Source organism: Ahaetulla prasina, chromosome 1, assembly GCF_028640845.1.
Source record: "Ahaetulla prasina isolate Xishuangbanna chromosome 1, ASM2864084v1, whole genome shotgun sequence".
Lineage (NCBI taxonomy): Eukaryota > Metazoa > Chordata > Lepidosauria > Squamata > Colubridae > Ahaetulla > Ahaetulla prasina.
In genome coordinates this window covers 119,228,596-119,248,844 of record NC_080539.1, presented here as the reverse complement: position 1 = coordinate 119,248,844, position 20,249 = coordinate 119,228,596, and the positions used below count along the sequence as shown (strand labels likewise).

At 38.0% G+C, this 20,249-nt stretch overlaps 1 protein-coding gene across 1 annotated transcript in view; it reads right to left on the bottom strand.

Annotated features, from left to right (window-relative positions):
- Positions 1–13,837, bottom strand: part of PDSS2 (decaprenyl diphosphate synthase subunit 2) — a 106,788-nt gene extending 92,951 nt beyond the window's left edge. Inside the window, exon 1 of the mRNA XM_058174403.1 lies at positions 13,116–13,837. Within this exon, the coding sequence (XP_058030386.1) occupies positions 13,116–13,408 (293 nt within the window). The 5' untranslated portion in view covers positions 13,409–13,837. The remainder of the gene's footprint in view (positions 1–13,115) is intronic.
- Between the last annotated feature and the right edge of the window lie 6,412 nt (positions 13,838–20,249).

The following is a 20,249-nucleotide window of genomic DNA, read 5'->3' as shown; positions in this document are numbered from 1 at the left end:
GGATCAGTCATGGAGACCCACAGGGAGTCTCAGGGTTGTGAGCTAGATTGAAAAATCAAACAAAAATTCAAAAGGGCAATGACAAATTATTTTAATTGTTGCCAAGAACACTTTATGAACCGTGGAAATCTTTTATTTTTGAAATAACAATTTTAAACTAGCCAGATGCAGCAGATTTAGTTGTCTTTAAACCAAAAAAAACCTGAATAAAATGTGGTTCTGGAAAAGCCAATATGTATTTCCCACATTTGATTCTGTTTATTAGAACTTCTTGATAAATATTTGATCTTTGACTCATTGTATTTGTATTTAGTATTTCTTATTGTTACAAAACTACTAAAGCAACAATTTGTGTATTGGGGCATTATGTTCAAGAGGAAGGTTCATTTTATGTAGCATATACAGAAGGGTGTAAAAATGCAAATAAAATTAATAAACTAGGGCATTAGAGATTGTAGAGTTACGCAGTTAACCCTGAAGGTATTTTGCAAGTTGTACACCTGATTTAAATGAAATCAGTATTCAAACTAGATGCTCAAAATTCTAAAGTTAGGAAAGTTCTGTCTACACATCCATCTTCATTGAGATTGAATGAAAATGTAAATGAAGTCAATTATATGACAGAAAAATGAGAAAATACATAAAAATAGAATATAGAGACAGTGAAGCACCAATCTCTGAAATAGTTCATTTAAAATAGCTAATTCATAGCAACTCATGCAGAGAAATAGTGGCCACCATGGTATTAAGCTAGAACATCCAGTAGATAGAAATTCATGTAATATCCATGCATATGATCTAAACCATCTAGTGTTTTCTAAGATTATTTTTGTTTCCTTTCCAAACTGTGAGCTAAGAAACTTATTTTCTAGCCATCCAAAGTTATAAACAGACTTTTATTAAAGACATGGAATCAGTCTTCACTAAAGTTAATTGCAAGAGATTTGAAACAAATAAACCCTACGGTAATCCTCCTTTAGTAATCAGAAGCTACGGCATTCACTTGAAATGGCTTCAGGGGTCATATTCACATTCTACCTGAATCCATGTCCCTAGAGATATTCAACCCATGTCACAGGTACATAAAAGTCTTCCAGATGGTGCAATTATTCTTGATGGGTATGTAGCAGAAGACAGGTTCCTCTAGGGGAAATAGCGGCTGGAAGCAGCACAAGTGGAACTGGGGGCACGCGCACACACACAACTTAACATCAGAGTCAGATTCCTTCCTAAAACCTTGGCCACAATATTACCACAAGTATAAATATAAACTCACAAAATTATAAAGTAGCTTATTCTAGTTTGTCCATCTGATTATTATTAAACACTATGCCTTCAAGCTAAAATTGAATTAGGCCTGTACAAGTCTCAACTGCAAATCCAGGTTTACAGAGCAATTAAACAATAGGCGGGAAAACACAATTATTCTCCATGCTATTTTTGTGACAAAAATAAGTTTTAAAATTAACAAATTGCTATGTAAATGCAGAACTCTTTTAATGTTCTTGACTTGCTATGAAGAGGGGAAGCCTTGCTTAGAAACAAGCACACTATTGAAGTGTGCTGATACAAAGACTCGCACCACCCACACAAACAGTAACACTGGATAATAATTTTTATGCTAAAAGAATTACACCTCCTACTACTGTCCATCTGTTTAAGAGAATAAATCAACCAAACAAACATAAGCAATCTTATGAAAGCTCTGCATACAGTATTTAAATTTCCAACATTCAGCTAGTTCTCTTCTCAGTAAAGATAAGACATAAACCTATAATTCCAATGGTTTCTATTCATTGAAACATTTCTGGCAATGTTTGGCAAACTTTGGACGATAATTTATACAAAGGCCATTCAACAATTACATTTTAGCAATCGTATCTATAGATCATCAGACAAATCAGTGTATAGTGTAAAGACTAAACACACACTTTTTAAAAAATTTAGAAGAATTCAAGGAAGAAATTGAAACATGATTAACAATTCACATCCACACTTTAAAATACAATGTAATTTTAATGGTAGCATTTAGGAGAATACATTAAATCTGTGTTGCATATGACAAGGAAAATAAAGTGAATAATTGCAAATTACCTACAACATATGTTTAAAAATATAGAGAGTATAAATGAATTTCTGTGCCTTAGTGGAATGTTCATTAAAGATTAAGCAATTTTAAGACACACAACTGCTGGTAGAATAATACTCAGTAAGTACATGGCCTGTTATAAAGAATGAATAATGTAAAAATGTAAAAATAGCTCTGTACAGATTGTCTCATATCTCACAAAGAGAGTAGTACAAAGCCAAGAGTCAGTGGTAACATAAAAATAAGTTGAACATGGAAAGAAAGTACTTAGGTGCATCAAAAAACATGAGAAGAAAAGATCAAGAATTAATGGATGCTGAATGACTGTGGACTGAAAACAACAGTGAGTGAACAGTATGAAAGAAATACCCTGATATAAATTGATTAGAAAGAATAAACTAGAAGCTGCAAAACAAATATATGATGGAAGAGCAAGTGGATTAAAGAGAAAGGGAAGACTGAGAAACCATGGTTGGGTTGAGATTATTTGTACCAGATATAACTGCACACACAAGAACTGTCAGGAACTCCTTATCCAAAACATGATTTCACAATGACTATACATTACCTGTGGAGGGAAGCTGTATAAGCCTAGTAAACAATGCAACTATTTGAACATGTTTCCTACAGTTACTTTCTGACCCTAGATTTCTGGGCATCTCTAGTAGGTATCAGAGCTGGGCAAAGCATTTGAAAGAGTGCTCAACAATTTCTATTTGTACATATAAAAAGCATATCTTTTTTGCACTTTTAAAGGAGTTGTGTCTTTCAGAAATTTTAAGGGGTGGCTTAGAAATTAATATATCTGTCATACATGATGTTTATTGAAGAAGCTCAAAGAAAAGAAAAGAAAGTAAACAGGTTCAGCAAAAAGCACCTATACAGAAATTCCAGTTTGTAAAACTTACATTAGAATACTTTCAGTCTGTTGCACAATCCCATTATCTATATAATATTATTGTGTAAAAAAGCAGATGACAGTTAGTTTTAGTAACTAAAGTATTATTGTTTCCACAATATCAAGCAATCTATTAACTGTGAACAAAGATTACATTTTTTTACACAACGTAGATACTGAACACTTTACAGTTAATAATTTGTGGAAAAGTAACTTGAAAATTCTGATATATTTCCCATAGATGTGTTCATCCCTGAGAGAGCTCAAGATTTCAAAAGGTGAGACATTTAAGCAACTTGTGGTTTTGGAAATGTTCGTTTCCACAGCAACCAGCATCATTTTCTTTATATAGCATTATAAACAGATGGCAAAAAGAATGCCTGTGTTTCTTTGCCAGCATGTCAATAAAAACTTTAGTACTATAGTACTGTATATTTGAATTATTTAACAATCCAGGTATACTAGCCATGGAACTTACTATTGCAGTCAAATGTTAGTAAATTTTCATTCTCTCACTATACATTTTGTTTCTTAGGTAATCTTTTGTTAATCAGCTATCTTTTGTTAAATTCCTTCTGACACCCACATTTTCACAATACAGTGTTTTAAGACAAAAGAATGAATCTTTTTCAGGAAACTTATAAAAACCTGAATGGAACACTTAATGAAATGAGAACTGATAAATTGGTCCCTTTCAGCTTTAATACCAAATCAGGATTTCAGTTACATGAACAAAATTGTATTACCACTTCTTTTTCTCTATTCTTCCCTTGCAGGCTGCATTCTCCTAAAGAAAATCATAAAAGAAAACATTTTTATGTGAACATGAAACTAAACTGTGCACAATCACACTCTGCTCATCTACCATCTACAACTCAAACCATTTTGATGATCTGGATATGACATGAAACCACAAGTCGTGGATTTACAATCACAATTGGGACTGGGAAGGCTGCCATAATTCAGTGAGGTAATATGTCATGTGACTGCAGTGACTGGCATACACCCCACCCCCACCCCAGTTCAGTCAGGAACCAGGAATCACAAGTTGTTAAGCAATTCACACACACACACACACACACACACGCCTTCTAGGCTTGGTCCCTTCCAGCTAGGAGCCTCAATAAGGGAAAGAATGCCTGCCTCCAAGTCTGGTTTTTGAGTGGCCTATACTCTGCCTTCTGGAGCTGCAAACAGCCCCAAAATCATGTGGCTTTGGGACTGCTTGCAATGCCCCAGAAAATCTCAGCCAATCCAGTCTACCTCAGAAGCTTATGTTGTTTTCATAAAGCTGAGCTGTCACACGTACTTCCTCCATCTTCGGCTGATAGTCACACTTACAGCCTATTGAAGCATGCAGATTTTCTATGCCCCGCCTTACTTTCTACCTAGACTTTCCAGATAGGTGCAGTTAGAGCACATTAAACACACAGCTTTGATCAACAACCAGGAAAATAATTAAGGACACATTGAAATCATTTTCATGCAGTGGTGGGTTGCCCCCGGTTTGGACCGGTTTTATAGAACTGGTAGTAAAACCGGCGGGGTGCTCCGCTCACTGACCCAAATGTCATCAAAACTCTTCTGCGCATGCGCAGAAGAGCACGTGCGCGCGAGCAGAGCGAGCATGCGCGCACAGGCACGATGCAAACTGGTAGTAAAGATACGTAGAACCCACCCCTGTTTTCATCCAAACACTGAGGCATGACAGATTCTATGGAATTCACGGAGACCCTGTGAATTTAAAGTTAACAGCACAACTTTACTGGTTATAATGTACATTTCCTCTTTCTTACGTGCACACACATTCATCCACACTTACCCACGTTCTGCTCAACTAGTTGCTAAGCCCTAGATAGAACAGGGGGTGGACAACAATGGCCTGTTTACGAACTCTGTTCTATATGTCCCAGAATCCCTGAGCCACCATGGGTGGCTCAGGAAATTTGGCAATTGAAATCCACTGGTCAAAAAATAATTGTACAACCTGAACTAGAGGGATGGAAGCCGCCAAGTCTGAATTCAAAAATTACTCAAAGAGTGAGCAGGATTCAGGAGCCATTTACCTCCGAAATCCTTGCTTTTTGATTCACAGGATGGCTGCTACTCTTGCTTGATACAAGCTTGGTATCTGTTGATGGGACTTTTGGGGCAGGAGTGTTCCATGTACACAAACCCAACTTTTTTGGCCTGGTCCAGGTGATATTTTTTCTTTTGTTTCCTTAACAACTTGGTTCCTTCTCAACAACCTTCCCAAAGGCATCTTTTAGACAAGATTCCTGGCTTTTGTCCACCCTGCTTACATGTTGATTTCATCGTTCAGTATGGCTGCTTCAAACTAGTCTCCCACTGGTATCTTTCCGAAAGATTTCTGAAGGAAACGCAGATTTATAAAATTGCAATTCTATTGTTTATTTTAGTTCTGGAAATATTGAAAAGAGAAAATACAATATGAGAGGATCATGGGAGTAAAGATTAAAAAAGAAACTTATGAATTAAAGTTTTTTCTGGGTGATTTGGTGCTGGTTCTGGAAAATCCTTTAAAGAAGATTGAAAAATTAATGAGAATTTTTTAAAATGGTACATTAGGTTTTAAAATGAATAAACAGAAGATGAAGGTGTTAAATGGGCCTCTGGTGGCTCAGACTGCTAAGACAGTTTGTTATTAACACAGCTGCTTGCAATTACTGCAGGTTCAAGTCCCACCAGGCCCAAGGTTGACTCAGCCTTCCATCCTTTATAAGGTAGGTAAAATGAGGACCCAGATTGTTGGGGACAATAAGTTGACTTTGTATATAGTATACAAATGGATGAAGACTATTGCTTGACATAGTGTAAGCCGCCCTGAGTCTTCGGAGAAGGGCGGGATATAAATGCAAATTAAAAAAAAAAGAAGGTGTTAACAAAAATATGAAAACAGAAGATCAAACAGAACCAATAAGTAAAACAGGTTTTAAGATTCAGAAGGTAAAATATTTGGGCATCATTATGACAAACATGAACTGTATGTTATTTCAAAATAATTGGATTAAGATATAGAATGAAGTTAAAGATATGTTAAGATGGGAGTAATTACAATTGTCATTGTTTGGGAGAATTCCTGTGATAAAAATGTCTTCTTGAATGATGTTTTTATTTCAGACAATAACTGTTTTGACAACTGATGCACCATTTAAATGGTAGCAGAAGAATGTATCTAAATGTGTGTAGTAGATGAAAAAACTATGAGTTAAATATAAGGTGCTACAAGATGCAAAGGAAAGAGAAGGACTGGGTTTTTTTGCAGCTAGCTTTTGGGTTTCAGTGAAAGAGTCAAATGTTGCTGAAAAACAAGGCTTTTAAGTTAAAAGGACATGACCTGAGATTTGAGTACTGTGGATATATCTGTGATTAAGGTTAATACGGATTTTAAAAACCATTCTGTTATATTTGCCATGTTGAAAATATAAAATAGATACAAACCCAGATTGTGCCCCAAAATACCCCTGTAGTTCTCAGCATAAAAGCAATAATAAGAAAACACAAATGGCTAACTTATCATGAGGTATCAGAATTTTGTCAAGGGGTATGTAAAATTAAATCATGAGAATTAGTGGTAGAGGAATATAATTATTAATGATTCTCTTATATACACTTATTAGAAAGATGTAAGAGACAAAAGAATTTATGGTTTTAAATATTCTGTGAAACAGAATTGTGCACAAATGGTGAACATGTAATTGTTAAAATGTATTCACTTTTATTAGAAGGCTGTATGATAAAATGGGCTAAATTTTTTGGTTATAATACACAGATGGAACAATGGACAAATATGTGGTTAAAAGGATTGAAATTTACATTGTTATAATCTTAAAAAGAATGTTTATAAGATGCAAGTTGGTATTTGTCACCAAAGAAACTGTCTAGAATGTATAAAGGCAATTCAAATTTATGCTGGAAATGTGAACGAGGGTCTTTTTAATCATCTTTGATGCACATGTAAAAAATTAGAAAATTCTGGATTCAAGCAAAAGTAACATTAGCAGGTCTGAAATCCTACAGTTTTCCTTCAATACACTGAGACTAAACATTTATTTTCAGTTAAAATCTTCTGGGATTTTGATTGTGGCTGTTTTGATTTGCCCTTTATTTGCTGCCATCACGTTATAGATTTATTTTTCTTTTCATAATTGCCTTTTTCTAATTTTTCAGGAAGTCTTGGTAAAAATGTTTGATATGTATCCTCCCCTCATTTGGTAATTAGAATCTGTTCCTTAAATCGCAAGCAAAATAATTAACTGAAATATTTACTAAGTCTGTGATGGTGAACCTATGGCACCAGAGGTGGCACACAGAGCCCTTTCTGTGGGCACGCGTGCCAACCCCAGCTGCTCTTCTGGTTTCCAGTGTACACATGCACCCGTTGGCCAACTGGTCTTCACGTGCACCAGAGCACCGAAAATCCAAAGACTTGTCTTCGGGTTTCCGGTGCTCCAGCGTGCGCAAAGACCAACTGGCTGGCATGCACACGCATACATTCCGGTTTGGGCACTCAGTGTTGTGTCTCGCCCGCTTTCACCGCAGCCGGGGCCTTCTTATCTGCTTCCGAATGCTGAGGAATGTCCTAGTATGCCTCCCGGCCCCAGCCCTGGCTCCATGCCCAGACAGGCTGAGGAGGAAGTACCTCCAGCCCCCAGCTCTGGCTCCATGCCCAGGCAAACGGAGCAACTAGACCCCTCCCCCTCCCCCACAGCATGTGAGCCTGAGGAAGGTCAATTACCAACAGCTGCAGACTGGAGTGACCCTCGCTTCAGAAGAATTGATATGCGGCGGCGACAGAAGGAAGGGAGGGGCAGGCCTGGATAAGTGCTGAGTCATGGAGCCACACCCCATGGCTCCATGATCTGCTTTCTGGCATTCTCTTGAGTCAGGCAAAGTCTAACATATCTTGCTGAAGTCACTTTCTGGTCTCCTGCCTGGACTTTGGCAGAGCTAGCTGCAGAGGCACGCCTGATTCGGATTTCCCTGACCCGGTCGTCAGCGGAGGAGTGGGACACGACTCTCATTTCCAAAAAGGTTCATCATCATTTTATTAACTAAACCACATAACTGAATTGAGAGAGGATGGGGGTGGGGAAGGAGAAGAGGGAGAGGGAGAGGGAGAGGGAGGGATGGAGAGAGAGATGCAGAAAATATTGCTGGTTCCTGCTGTCCCTTGTATAGTTACGCCAGCATTACTTTCACTCCAAGAGAAATTTAGTTGAAAGTGTACATATTAGTTGGAATATTTATTCATACGTTTATATTTATGAATGGTTGCTAAACAGGAGCTATATTCTCTACAAATATTTGCTGACTTTGTTCAACATTCCTATTCTTCCTCTTCTATTCTTCATTTGGCATTATGTCTTTGTCATCTTACTTGGAGGAAAGCAATTCAATAGATTTTCTCAAGGATACCAGTATGTTGTTGCTGTATAAATTCCATATGAGTGACTGAATACACCAAATATCTGTGTAAATATGAGATCTTTGGAAGCAGACTGAACTAGCCAAGAATATGAGTTTGAGGAGGCACCACAAAGAAAAGCAAAATTTAAGTTTATTATAAATGTTAGGGGAAAGTTGAAAATATAAAAACCAGTTTATTACAAAAATCTAGTATCTGCCAACTGTTTTGAGCTATTTTCCTGAAACACCATACCCAACTATCATAAGAAAAGAATTGCAAAACTTCACAGGTGTGGCGCATGATCGTCAGAGCCTTTTTTTTACCTTTTAAAAGCATTTTTTACAACCTATTTGCCCAAATAAATAAAAAATGCTTTTAAAAGTAAACAAAAAGGCTCTGACAATCGCGTGTCACAGCTGTTATTATCGGAGCCTTTTTAAAAAAAAAATTAAAACATTTTTACTACCGATTCCAGAGAAATTTTCTCCACTTGCATATTCCTTCAAATTTCATAAGTCCATTTCTTAAATTACAGTCCATCTTCTCAAGCTCAAATTTTCATCACTTATATATTTCTTCAATTGTCATAACATTTAATGTCCAATCTTCCAATATTACTCCATCAGTCAAATATCATTACGAATAAAGTCTCTCAGATACGATATTTCCAACTTAACTTCATAACTTTTGCTGTCTATAAACTTATATCCAAAGCGTATCAATTAAAACGAATAATCATTTAAGTTACATCCACAATATAACAGTAAACAATTAACATCATTACATCCACAACATTATCTAAATTCATAAATTTTACTTTCCATCCTTCACAATTAAATAGTATCATCCCATAGGTTTATACCTTACAAATAACAAATAACAAAAATCCTATAATTTATATCCTAAACAAATCAATTCTAGAAATTAACCATAATCATCATATTCACATCTTAAACATTCCTCCCCTCTCCTATTCTATTTTCCATCATCTCCAAACCAGTTAACTTAGCATCTAACAACAAAGGATTCCCACTCTTTAAAACATTAATATAGAAATGTCTTGCTTTCATAACTGTACTAAGAAAATACTTTCTACCTCTAAAATTCACTGACAAACCCATTGGAACTTCCCATCTAAAATATATCTGATGTTTCTTAAACTCATCCACTAAAAAAGCAAATTCTCTTCTCTTTCTTAACATTTTAGGAGGAATTTCCTTCATCATTTTTATATCTTGTCCCAATATTTGAAATTTATTTTTATAAAAGGCTTGCAAGATTTCATACCTAACCTTTTTAGTTGTAAAATGAATAACCACATCCCTCGGTAATCTATTTTGTCTTGCCCACCAAGAATTAACACGATAAATTCTTTCAATATTAATCTCTTGTGCATCATCTTTAGAAGAGGCTTCCTTCTGGGATGACAGCTCTGCAGACCAATTTGATCCAGCATGCAGCATATGGTCTGAGTACTGACAGCCTGACCCTTCCCAACCCTTCAACCTCTGCAGCAATGCTGGCAGCACTCATACGACTATTTCCCAAAGCCAACCTCTGGATATGATGCTGAGCACGGACTACTTGAGTCGACCATGGCAAGGCCTGTTCTGAGTGGAACCTGTCCTATTAAACCACTGTATGATCTTGGCCACTGTGTTGCAGCTCAGTTTCAGGGTCTTGGCAATCTTTTTATAGCCTACGCCATCTTTAAGTAGAGCAACAATTCGTTTTTTCAGATCCTCAGAGAGTTCATTGCCATGAGGTGCCATGTTGAACTTCCAGTGACCAGTATGAGAGAGAGTGATAACACCAAATTTAACACACCTGCTCCACTTCACACTGAGACCTTGTACCACTAATGAGTCACATGACACCAGGGAGGGAAAACGGCTATTGGGCCCCATTTGGACATTATCACTTAGGTGTGTGCTCACTTTTATTGCCAGCAGTTTAGACATTAATGGCTGTGTGTTGCGTTATTTTGAGGGGACAGCACATTTACATAGTTATACAAACTATATATCCACTACTTTACACAGTAGCCAAGTGTCATTTCTTCAGTTTTGTCACATGAAAAGATATACTTAAATATTTACAAATGTGAGAGGGTGTACTCACTTCTGTGATATACTGTCTAATAAGTACAGGTTTATTTTTTTATATTCTGAACCAAAAATGGTATTGCATACCTTCCCAATTCTAATTGGCCAGGCTACATTTGAGTTCCAGAAGAATTCCTATACATTTTTATATCTTCCAACAAGGTTTTAAGTAGTTCATCAGGATTGGCAAGTCCCATCTTGACATTTTTGTCATACCTTCTGCTAGTTGACAGTATTTACACATGCCACACTCACGAGATTCATGGCCATTTACAAAAAAGGTAACAGGGTTAAAATTCCACTGTTAAGATAATTCAACACAGCCATCATTCACTATAGAAAATTTGGAGCTAACCTTTAAAGATAGACAAATCAATAACAATTCTGCTCTGATTTCATTATAATAGTATACAGATATTTAGATGAAACATTTAAAGAACTGAAGGCTATTCATACTAATTACCTTATACAACACATTTTAAATTTTAAAGGAAGTGTAAGGCCTCAATAACTGTCTTTTTAACATGAAACCTAGTTATTTTAAGAATTTTAAGAATCTTAGTCTATTAAAAAGTAGAGTTATATAAAACCACACTAGCACATTCAACATGTCCTGGCAAAAAACATGGGAAAACTACAAACCAACGAAGAAAATACTCAATCACTTGGGGAGGAGCAAGCACTTTACAATTAGTTCTCTCCAATAACTGTTTACATTCTCTTAATTTTATCAACTATTTTGCTTTACTTTATTAGATCCTGAAAATATCTGTATGACTAGCCCTTGATCATTACTGGCCGAGAACGCTATACTTCTCCACATAGGATATTACAATGGCAAAACAACAGCAACAAACGATCAACAGTGAGTTCTGTGGTGCTTACATACATACCCATTTTAACTGACAAAAGGAAATATATGTTAAGGAACAGAAGGACAAATTCATTGGGTCATCAGCTATCTTTTAATCAATTATACTGAATCAAATAAAAAAATTCTAATCGTTATATTAACAAATTACTAAGCATCATCAAATAGTTTTAATTTTCAGTGGTATATCTTTAAACCAAATTTCTTAGAATATACTAAGACACAGCATTCAAATTTAATACAAGACATTCAATTCTCTGAAGTAAAGTTCTCTCGATATTACGTTTCATGGTTCTTCCTGAGACGTTAATCCAAGTGTGTAGAAGTGCCACTGAAGCCTATAAAAAGTCAACATATATCTGGCACACTAATAATTTTTTAAAAGCCTCATAAAATGATTTTACCTGTGTCAGGTAGGGAATGAATAGTATTTTTCTGTTTTTTTGAAATCACTGTAGTTAGTTCCTATATTTTTACTGATTCTTTATTTTATAAAGGTACTTTTGATAAATTCCTTTATGATGCAATAACACTAACATAGACTAGAATAGAATAGAATAGAATTTTTTATTGGCCAAGTGTGATTGTCTTGGTGCATATGCTCTCAGTGTACATAAGAGATCTTCATCAACATCATACCTATTTTTGGAAAATACAGGTAGTCCTTGAATTACAACCATTTATTTAGTGACCATTCAAATTACAGCAGCACTGAAAAAAGTGAATTATGACTATTTATCACACTAATGACACTTGCAGCATCCCTATGGCCATGTGATCAAAATCTGGGCACTTGGCCTCTCGCTCATGTTTAAGACAAGTGCAGTGTCCCAAAGTCATGTGATCACTTTTTGTGATTTTCTGACAAGCAAAGTCAACAGGGAATCAGTTTCACTTAACCACCATGTGATCAACTGAACTGTGGCAAGAAAGGTTATAAAACAGGACAATTTAACAGCTGTCTCACTTAGCAACAGCAATTTTTAGCTCAATTGTGGTCCTAGAGTTGAGGACTACCTGTCGTTGCTCCAAACTACTTATCTCAGCATTATTAGAAATCCATTGTAAGTAAAAGAAAGCACAATCCCATCTATTTCATAAAGGAATAAACAGAAAGGTAGAAAAGATGAGTCAGTGTAAATAATATACTGCATACAAACTAACAGTATGATCATAATGTAGTTCCAATGGTAAAACAAAAAAACAAACAAACACCTGGAGCCAACTCTGAACAATTCAGACTGATCAATTTTATTGATATTTTTTTTCAAAGAGAGAGACCACAAAAGTATAAATCTCCAGCAGAAAAATCTTGATGAAACTAATTCCCTGTGAACCTCTACACCAGACTGTAATCTTCTCAAGAACTTAGCATATCTTAATGCTCTTTGCTCTATGACATTCAGAAGCAACATACCGGTAGCATCTGCTCTAGAGTTAATTCCAAGCAACTTTCATTTAAAACTTCAGACAGCCAGTGTTTACTCAGTCAACACAGGTAGACCAATACTCAAGACGCCAAACAAGGAAGTATCAGATATTCAGTCAAAGAAATACAAGAAGTTTTGGACAGCAGAAGAGTTCTAATTATGGAAGAGCAAGATCAGAATGTTAATAGAAGGGGGGGCATATGAGCATTGGGGATGTAATAAGAACTCCTGGCAAGCCTTCAAAGGCTTACTAGAAATGTACTGGCCAACAAAGACCAGTTGAACGCTCACCTGGCCGTGTTAAGCAACGGGTGGTTAGTTCCCACCAATTTGCGCATCTGCATGGCGATGTTGCTCAGCTCGTCGCTCAAGAGGCAGCGGAGGCTCATGAAAGAGGTCGGGTAGCCCACAATTTTCTCGGCCTCCGAAACCACTTTGCTCCAATAGGAAGCCGACGAAAGCGAGGGAGAACTGGAGAAGAGGCATCGCCGCTGCCTGGGCTTTCCACATCCTTCAGCCCAGAACTGGACAAGTATCCGAGAGCAACTTTTAACATAAGGTGACAGCAACACGGGGCGTATCATCACTTCCAGAAAGCCGAAGTCGCCCACGCGGCTCTTGCTGCCCACTTGTCCGTCCTGGAATTGTATCTGTACAACAAACAAGCAGAACCCGCTACAGGCTTGATCATCGGTATCAAGCCCTACTCCAAGTCCTCCACAGCCTCTTACTACCGGTAGTTTTGCTTCTCTCCGCTCGTATTTATGCGCGCCTTTCCGCTTCTGCCCCGCCCCTTCTTGGAATCCTCTTCGTCCGACCACGGAGGAGAATTAACACTACTCCCACTTTATAAACTCCTTAAAGTTGGTGGGTGGGGTGGAAACTCTGCTCTAAGTAGCCTTCCCAGTAACCGAAGCGGCACGCTAATCTCATGGAGGCAGCCATCTTAAAGTGTCGCAAAATGACGGACAGGGAATCGGGGAAGTTACAGTTTTGCACCGTTTCTTTACCTTACGGTATCGCCTGGGAGTACAGTCATCTCTGGAGGAGGGCGAGTAGTTTGTACGGTTCGTAAGTACCGAGTTCTGAGTTCCAAATTGCCATCGGTCTGGTCCTCCAGGCTCACCGTAAAGCGGAGCGTAAAGTTCGTGAGTCCTGAAATACAATCTCCAATCCGGTTGTATAGTGAATATTCTGAAAGTTATTCCTTGAGTTCTACTGAGAATTGCCGCCTCTTCTTCTGCAGCAACTTCATAGAAGAAACTTTATAGAAGAAGAATGCAATTGAGAAACCATCATGCTAGATCGGTGGTATTTTTGAGCCCATCCGGTTCGCTTGGATTTTAGCTTTACTGACCCGCAGAATAATTTGCTAAATAAAACAGTCCACGCTCGAGCAACCTGAATTTAGAATAGTACAGTTATGTGCGCGTTTTATTAATCTAAGGCTAAGTATTTATAATAACAGAGTTGGAAGGGACCTTGGAGGTCTTCTAGTCCAACCCCCTGCTCAGGCAGGAAACCGTACACCATTTCAGACAAATGGTCATCCAACATTTTCTTAAATATTTTCAATGTTGGAGCATTCACAACTTCTGCAGGCAAGTTGTTTCATTTATTAATTGTTTTAACTGTCAGGAAATTTCTCCTTAGTTCTAAGTTGCTTCTCTCCTTGATTAGTTGCCACCCATTGCTTCTTGTTCTACCTTCAGGTGCTTTGGAGAATAGTTTGACTCCCTCTTCATTCTGGCAACCCCTGAGATATTGGAACACTGCTATCATGTCTCCCCTAGTCCTTCTTTTTATTAAACTAGACATACCCAGTTCCTGCAACCGTTCTTCATATGTTTTAGCCTCCAGTCCCCTAATCATCTTTGTTGCTGTTCTCTGCACTCTTTCTAGAGTCTCAACATCTTTTTTACATTGTGGCAACCAAAACTGAATGCAATATTCCAAGTGCGGCCTTACCAAGGCATTATAAAGTGGTATTAACACTTTACGTGATCTTGATTCTATCCCTCTGTTTATGCAGCCCAGAACTGTGTTGGCTTTTTTGGGAGCTGCTACACACTGCTGGCTCATACTTTTTCAGCGAAACATGTCTCCATGGAAGTATATCTAAAGTATGCAAATGGAAGCAAATTATTACTAAATCGTATGACACCTGTCTTCCAGTGACAGGAGTCAGTCACCTTTGAGCAGTTACATTTCAGCAACTATTAGTGAAATCAGTGGCACTTACTCAAAGTAAAGTTAAAGTTACAAATTTCCTCATGAAGAGCACTTTTTCTAGCTCAACATGAATCGTCTTAACTATGGAAATTCATCCATGTTGTATTACATGGATACATTACATTGATCCATGATATATTACACTAATAAGTTGTCTACTTATGCATAAGATGTTATCAGCTCAAATGGCCTTAGTTCTTCATAAGAGAGCATAGATTGAACCCTATTGTTAAAAAATCAAGGTGGCTGCTATGCTGTGTTTGCATGAAGACTAACCAATAAACTGGTCATTATTTTACATAGCATGTTATGTGAATCCATTCTGTGTACTTAATTTATGGTTAGGTGTATCACATGACCCTCAACATTTGTTAATTAAGTCCATAAATATATTGTGCAAACACAGCTGGATATGTTTGTTAAGCAAATGAGAGTGGCATACTGCCATGATTGGGTTCTACCAAGATAGTTTGCTAATATAATGGAGAGTATATAACAATTCCAGGAATAAAATTACAAATAAAAGTGTGTAACTCATTTATAGCATATATACGTTTGTTGTATAGGAGATTCTGCTAGTCATTCCAACTCTTTAATTAAATATGTATATAATTATATATGTATATACACACTTTAAAATTTGAGCAAATCAGAAATTATTTTGAAAAATAAAGCAGAAAAGTTACTGAGACAAATACTGTACATTTGAAGTATTTGTTCTGGGCAATGACCTTAACTTGGGAAATCATTGCCATCACTTCTAACAAATATTCCTAATTGTTTTATTTAATGGAATGGAAACAATTTATCTTTCTTCATCTACTATGAAATATCTGTATATTAAAAATAGAAACATACACATGGCTGCCTTTATTATTGATCTGCAGATTATTAAAGGAAATTATTTGATCTCTTTATTAAGTTAAAACCCTAAAATAACAGAATAGCAATGCTGAAATAAGAACATCTAATATAATTTGGTGTCATGTTTATTTAGCTACAATTTTCTTCACTAACAACATGCTTATTGGATGGATTTTGCTTCAAAAATGAGTTGAAAGAAATCTTTTTGGACTTTCAGAATATTCCAACGCTTTGCTATAAAACCTGTATGACCTTTTTTGGCTATAGATGCAAATCCTCAGAACTGAATTAAAGGCATTCAGAGGGGGGCAGAGATCGACCGCGAGGCGCCTTACTTGTGGGGTGCCTCAGGGGTCGATTCTCTCGCCTCTCCTGTTCAACATCTATATGAAGCCGCTGGGCGAGGTCATCAGTGGCTTCGGGGTGAGTTACCATCTGTACGCTGATGACACGCAGCTGTACTTTTCCACCCCGGGCCACCCCAACGAAGCTGTCGAAGTGCTGTCCCGGTGCCTGGAAGCCGTACGGGTCTGGATGGGGAGAAACAGGCTCAAGCTCAATCCCTCCAAGACGGAGTGGCTGTGGATGCCGGCACCCCGGTACAGTCAGCTGCAACTGCAGCTGACTGTTGGGGGCGAGTCATTGGCCCCAATGGAAAGGGTGCGCAACTTGGGTGTTCTCCTGGATGGACGGCTGTCGTTTGAAGACCATTTGGCGGCCGTCTCCAGGAGAGCTTTTTACCAGGTGCGCCTGGTCCGCCAGTTGCGCCCCTTCCTTGACCGGGATGCCTTATGCACGGTCACTCACGCTCTTGTCACTTCTCGTTTGGATTATTGCAATGCTCTCTACATGGGGCTTCCCCTGAAGTGCACCCGGAGGCTTCAGTTAGTTCAGAATGCAGCTGCGCGGTGATTGAGGAGCCTCACTGCTCCCACGTAACACCACTCCTGCGCAGTCTGCACTGGCTTCCTGTGGTCTTTCGGGTGCGCTTTAAGGTTTTGGTTACCACCTTTAAAGCGCTCCATGGCTTAGGGCCCGGGTACTTACGGGACCGCCTGCTGTTACCTTATGCCTCCCACCGACCCGTACGCTCACACAGAGAGGGTCTTCTCAGGGTGCCGTCCGCCAAGCAATGTCGGCTGGCGGCCCCCAGGGGAAGGGCCTTCTCTGTAGGAGCTCCTACCCTTTGGAACGAACTTCCCCCTGGTTTGCGCCAATTACCCGACCTTTGGACCTTTCACCGTGAGCTGAAAACGCATTTGTTTATTCAAGCGGGACTGGCTTAAATTTTTAATTCTAAACAATTTTAATCGGGGTTATTATTTATAAATTTTAAGAGCTTTAAATTTGTTTGTTTTAAATTTCGGCCATTTATGGATTATGCTTGTTTTAAGTTTTTGTTTTAATTGTACATTGTGTTGTTTTTATAATTTGGCTGTACACCGCCCTGAGTCCTTCGGGAGAAGGGCGGTATAAAAATCTAAATAAATAAATAAATTTTTTATTGGGTCTCTGGTGGCTCAACAGGCTAATGCAGCCTGTTATTAACAGCAACTGCTTGCAATATTGCAGGTTCAAGTCCCACCAGGCCCAAGGTTGACTCAGCCTTCCATCCTTTATAAGGTAGGTAAAATGAGGACCCAGATTGTTGGGGGGCAATAAGTTGACTTTGTATATAATATACAAATGGATGAAGACTATTGCTTGACATAGTGTAAGCCGCCCTGAGTCTTCGGAGAAGGGCGGGATATAAATGCAAATTTTAAAAAAAATTAATTAATGACTTCATTTTATGGCTGGGCATGCTTCAAAAATGATTGAGAAGTAAGCTTAGCACATTTCTGCTATTCTTTGAACTGGCTGGTGTGTCCCCGTTCTGTCCTGTCCCCTCTTCTGCATGGGAGATGGGGAGAGATTCAAGTACTTAAAAATTTCATTGGTTTTAGTGACTTAACTCTTTCAAGAATCTATATTTTTTTTTAAATAGTGTCGAAGCATGAAAGTGGGTCTTGCTCTAATGCACCGGTTCTCAACCTGTGGGTCGCGACCCCGTTGGGGGTCGAATGACGATTTGCCAGGGGTCGCCTAAGACTATCGGAAATATGGGAAGTATACTTGCGAGTCAAAGAATCACGTTCCAATGGTTGACTTCACAAGCCTGCAGGCTCTTCAAATCACTAGCCGAATTCAGCTTCAGGCATGATGAATTAAAAAAGAGAGAAATTTTTGCTCTGATGTCTCCCACTCAAGCCAGCTGCAATCACTCCCAATCGCTAGCCTAATCTGGCTTCAGGCGCGATAAATTCAAAAAACCAGTTTACTGCTTTTCCCCCCCTTCTGAGGCTGCTGAGGCGCGCTGAGATCGCTGCCTATCACCGCGATGAATTTTACGGCTGGGGTCGCCACATCGTGGGGAATTGTATTAAAGGGGTTGCAGCACTATAAAGGTTGAGAACCACTGCTCTAATGAGTAGCAGAAAGGCGCTGGTGTTTAGGTAAGGTCCAAATGACTTCTTCCCAATCATTTTTTAAATGTGCAATAAGTTTAGTTTCCAGTAGGCTCTGTAGATAAAATGATTATAATATACGTATATATTTCACAGATAAAATTAAAGATTTTATTTTGCTTCAATTACTGGTCCTGCTATTATTACAATTGTCATGACCATCCAGCACATTGTATGTGGAGCGGGTGGTGGGAATCAGTCCATAGAAAAGTAATTATACAAAGACCAGTCCCAAATGCTAACCTAAGCAGAGTTTGAGTTTGAAAATCAACTATCATATCTGATTGTGATTTTTTTCAACTGAACCATATTAAATATATTAAATCCATTATGGCATTAAGCCATGATATGATTTGTTTCCTTTATTGTATAATTGGGTGTGAGTTACCTATTCAACAAACCCAAATTAACAAAATATAGTTTTGCTTGATATATAGATCCTTTTCCGATGATAAGTTTCATACCAATTCTGTGTTCTACAATTGAACATGGTTGACTCTGAAAATGTGCTGTCAGTATACTGCTAGACACTAAAGAATTATGATTCCCAACAAAAGAGTTTGTAAGTTTCCAGTGTTATTTTATATTATCACATTGCTAAAGTATACTGAGCAATGCTATGCAGATGTATACACCCCAATAAAATTTTGAACTGATGTTCATGACAGATGGTAAACACAGCTTTTGTTTAAGCACAGACATGAGGATTGAAAATAAGTAACCTCTATTATTTATTTAATGCAATTTTATGCTGCCTAATAAGTGTCATTAGTATGAGGTGCTCCACTATGTTTATTCACCTTACATTTATTGATTTTGTTTCCTTTAAGCGAAATACTACAAAGTTTAATGAAGCATATAATATTTCACATCTGAACAGTATAATTATATAGAGAACGTATACTCAACACAATTCATGGTTAAAGGATGTATTGATATCTTACAGTAATATTTTTTAGTTAGTCCACTGATTGACATAGTCTTTCGAAGTGTAACTTCATACTGGGGAAAATCAGCCCTCAAGAGTAATGCAGCTACTTTTAAGACTACTTTCTTTCTTTCTTACAACTACTTTCACCGACCAGTGCGCTCTCACAGAGAGGGCCTCCTCCGGATACCGTCAGCTAAACAATGTCGGCTGGCGACCTCCAGGGGGAGGGCCTTCTCTGGGGGGGCTCCTACCCTCTGGAACGAGCTCCCTCTGGGGCTTCGTCAACTCCCCGATCTCAGGTCCTTCCGCCGCGAGCTGAAGACATTGCTGTTTCGAAGAGCAGGACTAGCTTGAACGTAGTTTTAAATTAGGGTTTTTAAATCAGGGGTTTTAAATGGGTTTTAAATTTATATTTAAAAGTTTTTAGGCCATCAATTGAATTGAATTTTCTATTCTTTTTTGCTGTTTTATATGTATTATATGTTTTCTGTTGTTTTATTGGCTGTGAACCACCTGAGTCCTTCGGGAGATGGGCGGTATACAAATATAATAAATAAATAAATAATAAATAAGAGCAAAACAATTGCTGGGTTTCATTCATTCTCTAAAACATTGTAGGGTTTAACAGATCTCGTATGGTTTTATATGAATCTTTTAAATAATTATGCTAGGGGTGGCATTCACTTACCTTCACTATTGGTTACAAATATGAGCGCATGTGCATATGCGCTTCACTCATACGTGCCACCTCCGTGTATGCTCAGAGCGTAAAAAACATGGATTAATGGGACATTATTATGTCTGGGTGGGTGGGCGGAGCCTCCCGCAGCCGCCCCTACCAGTTCGCCAGAAGCAGACAGAACCGGCTGAATACCACCACTGTTCCTGCTG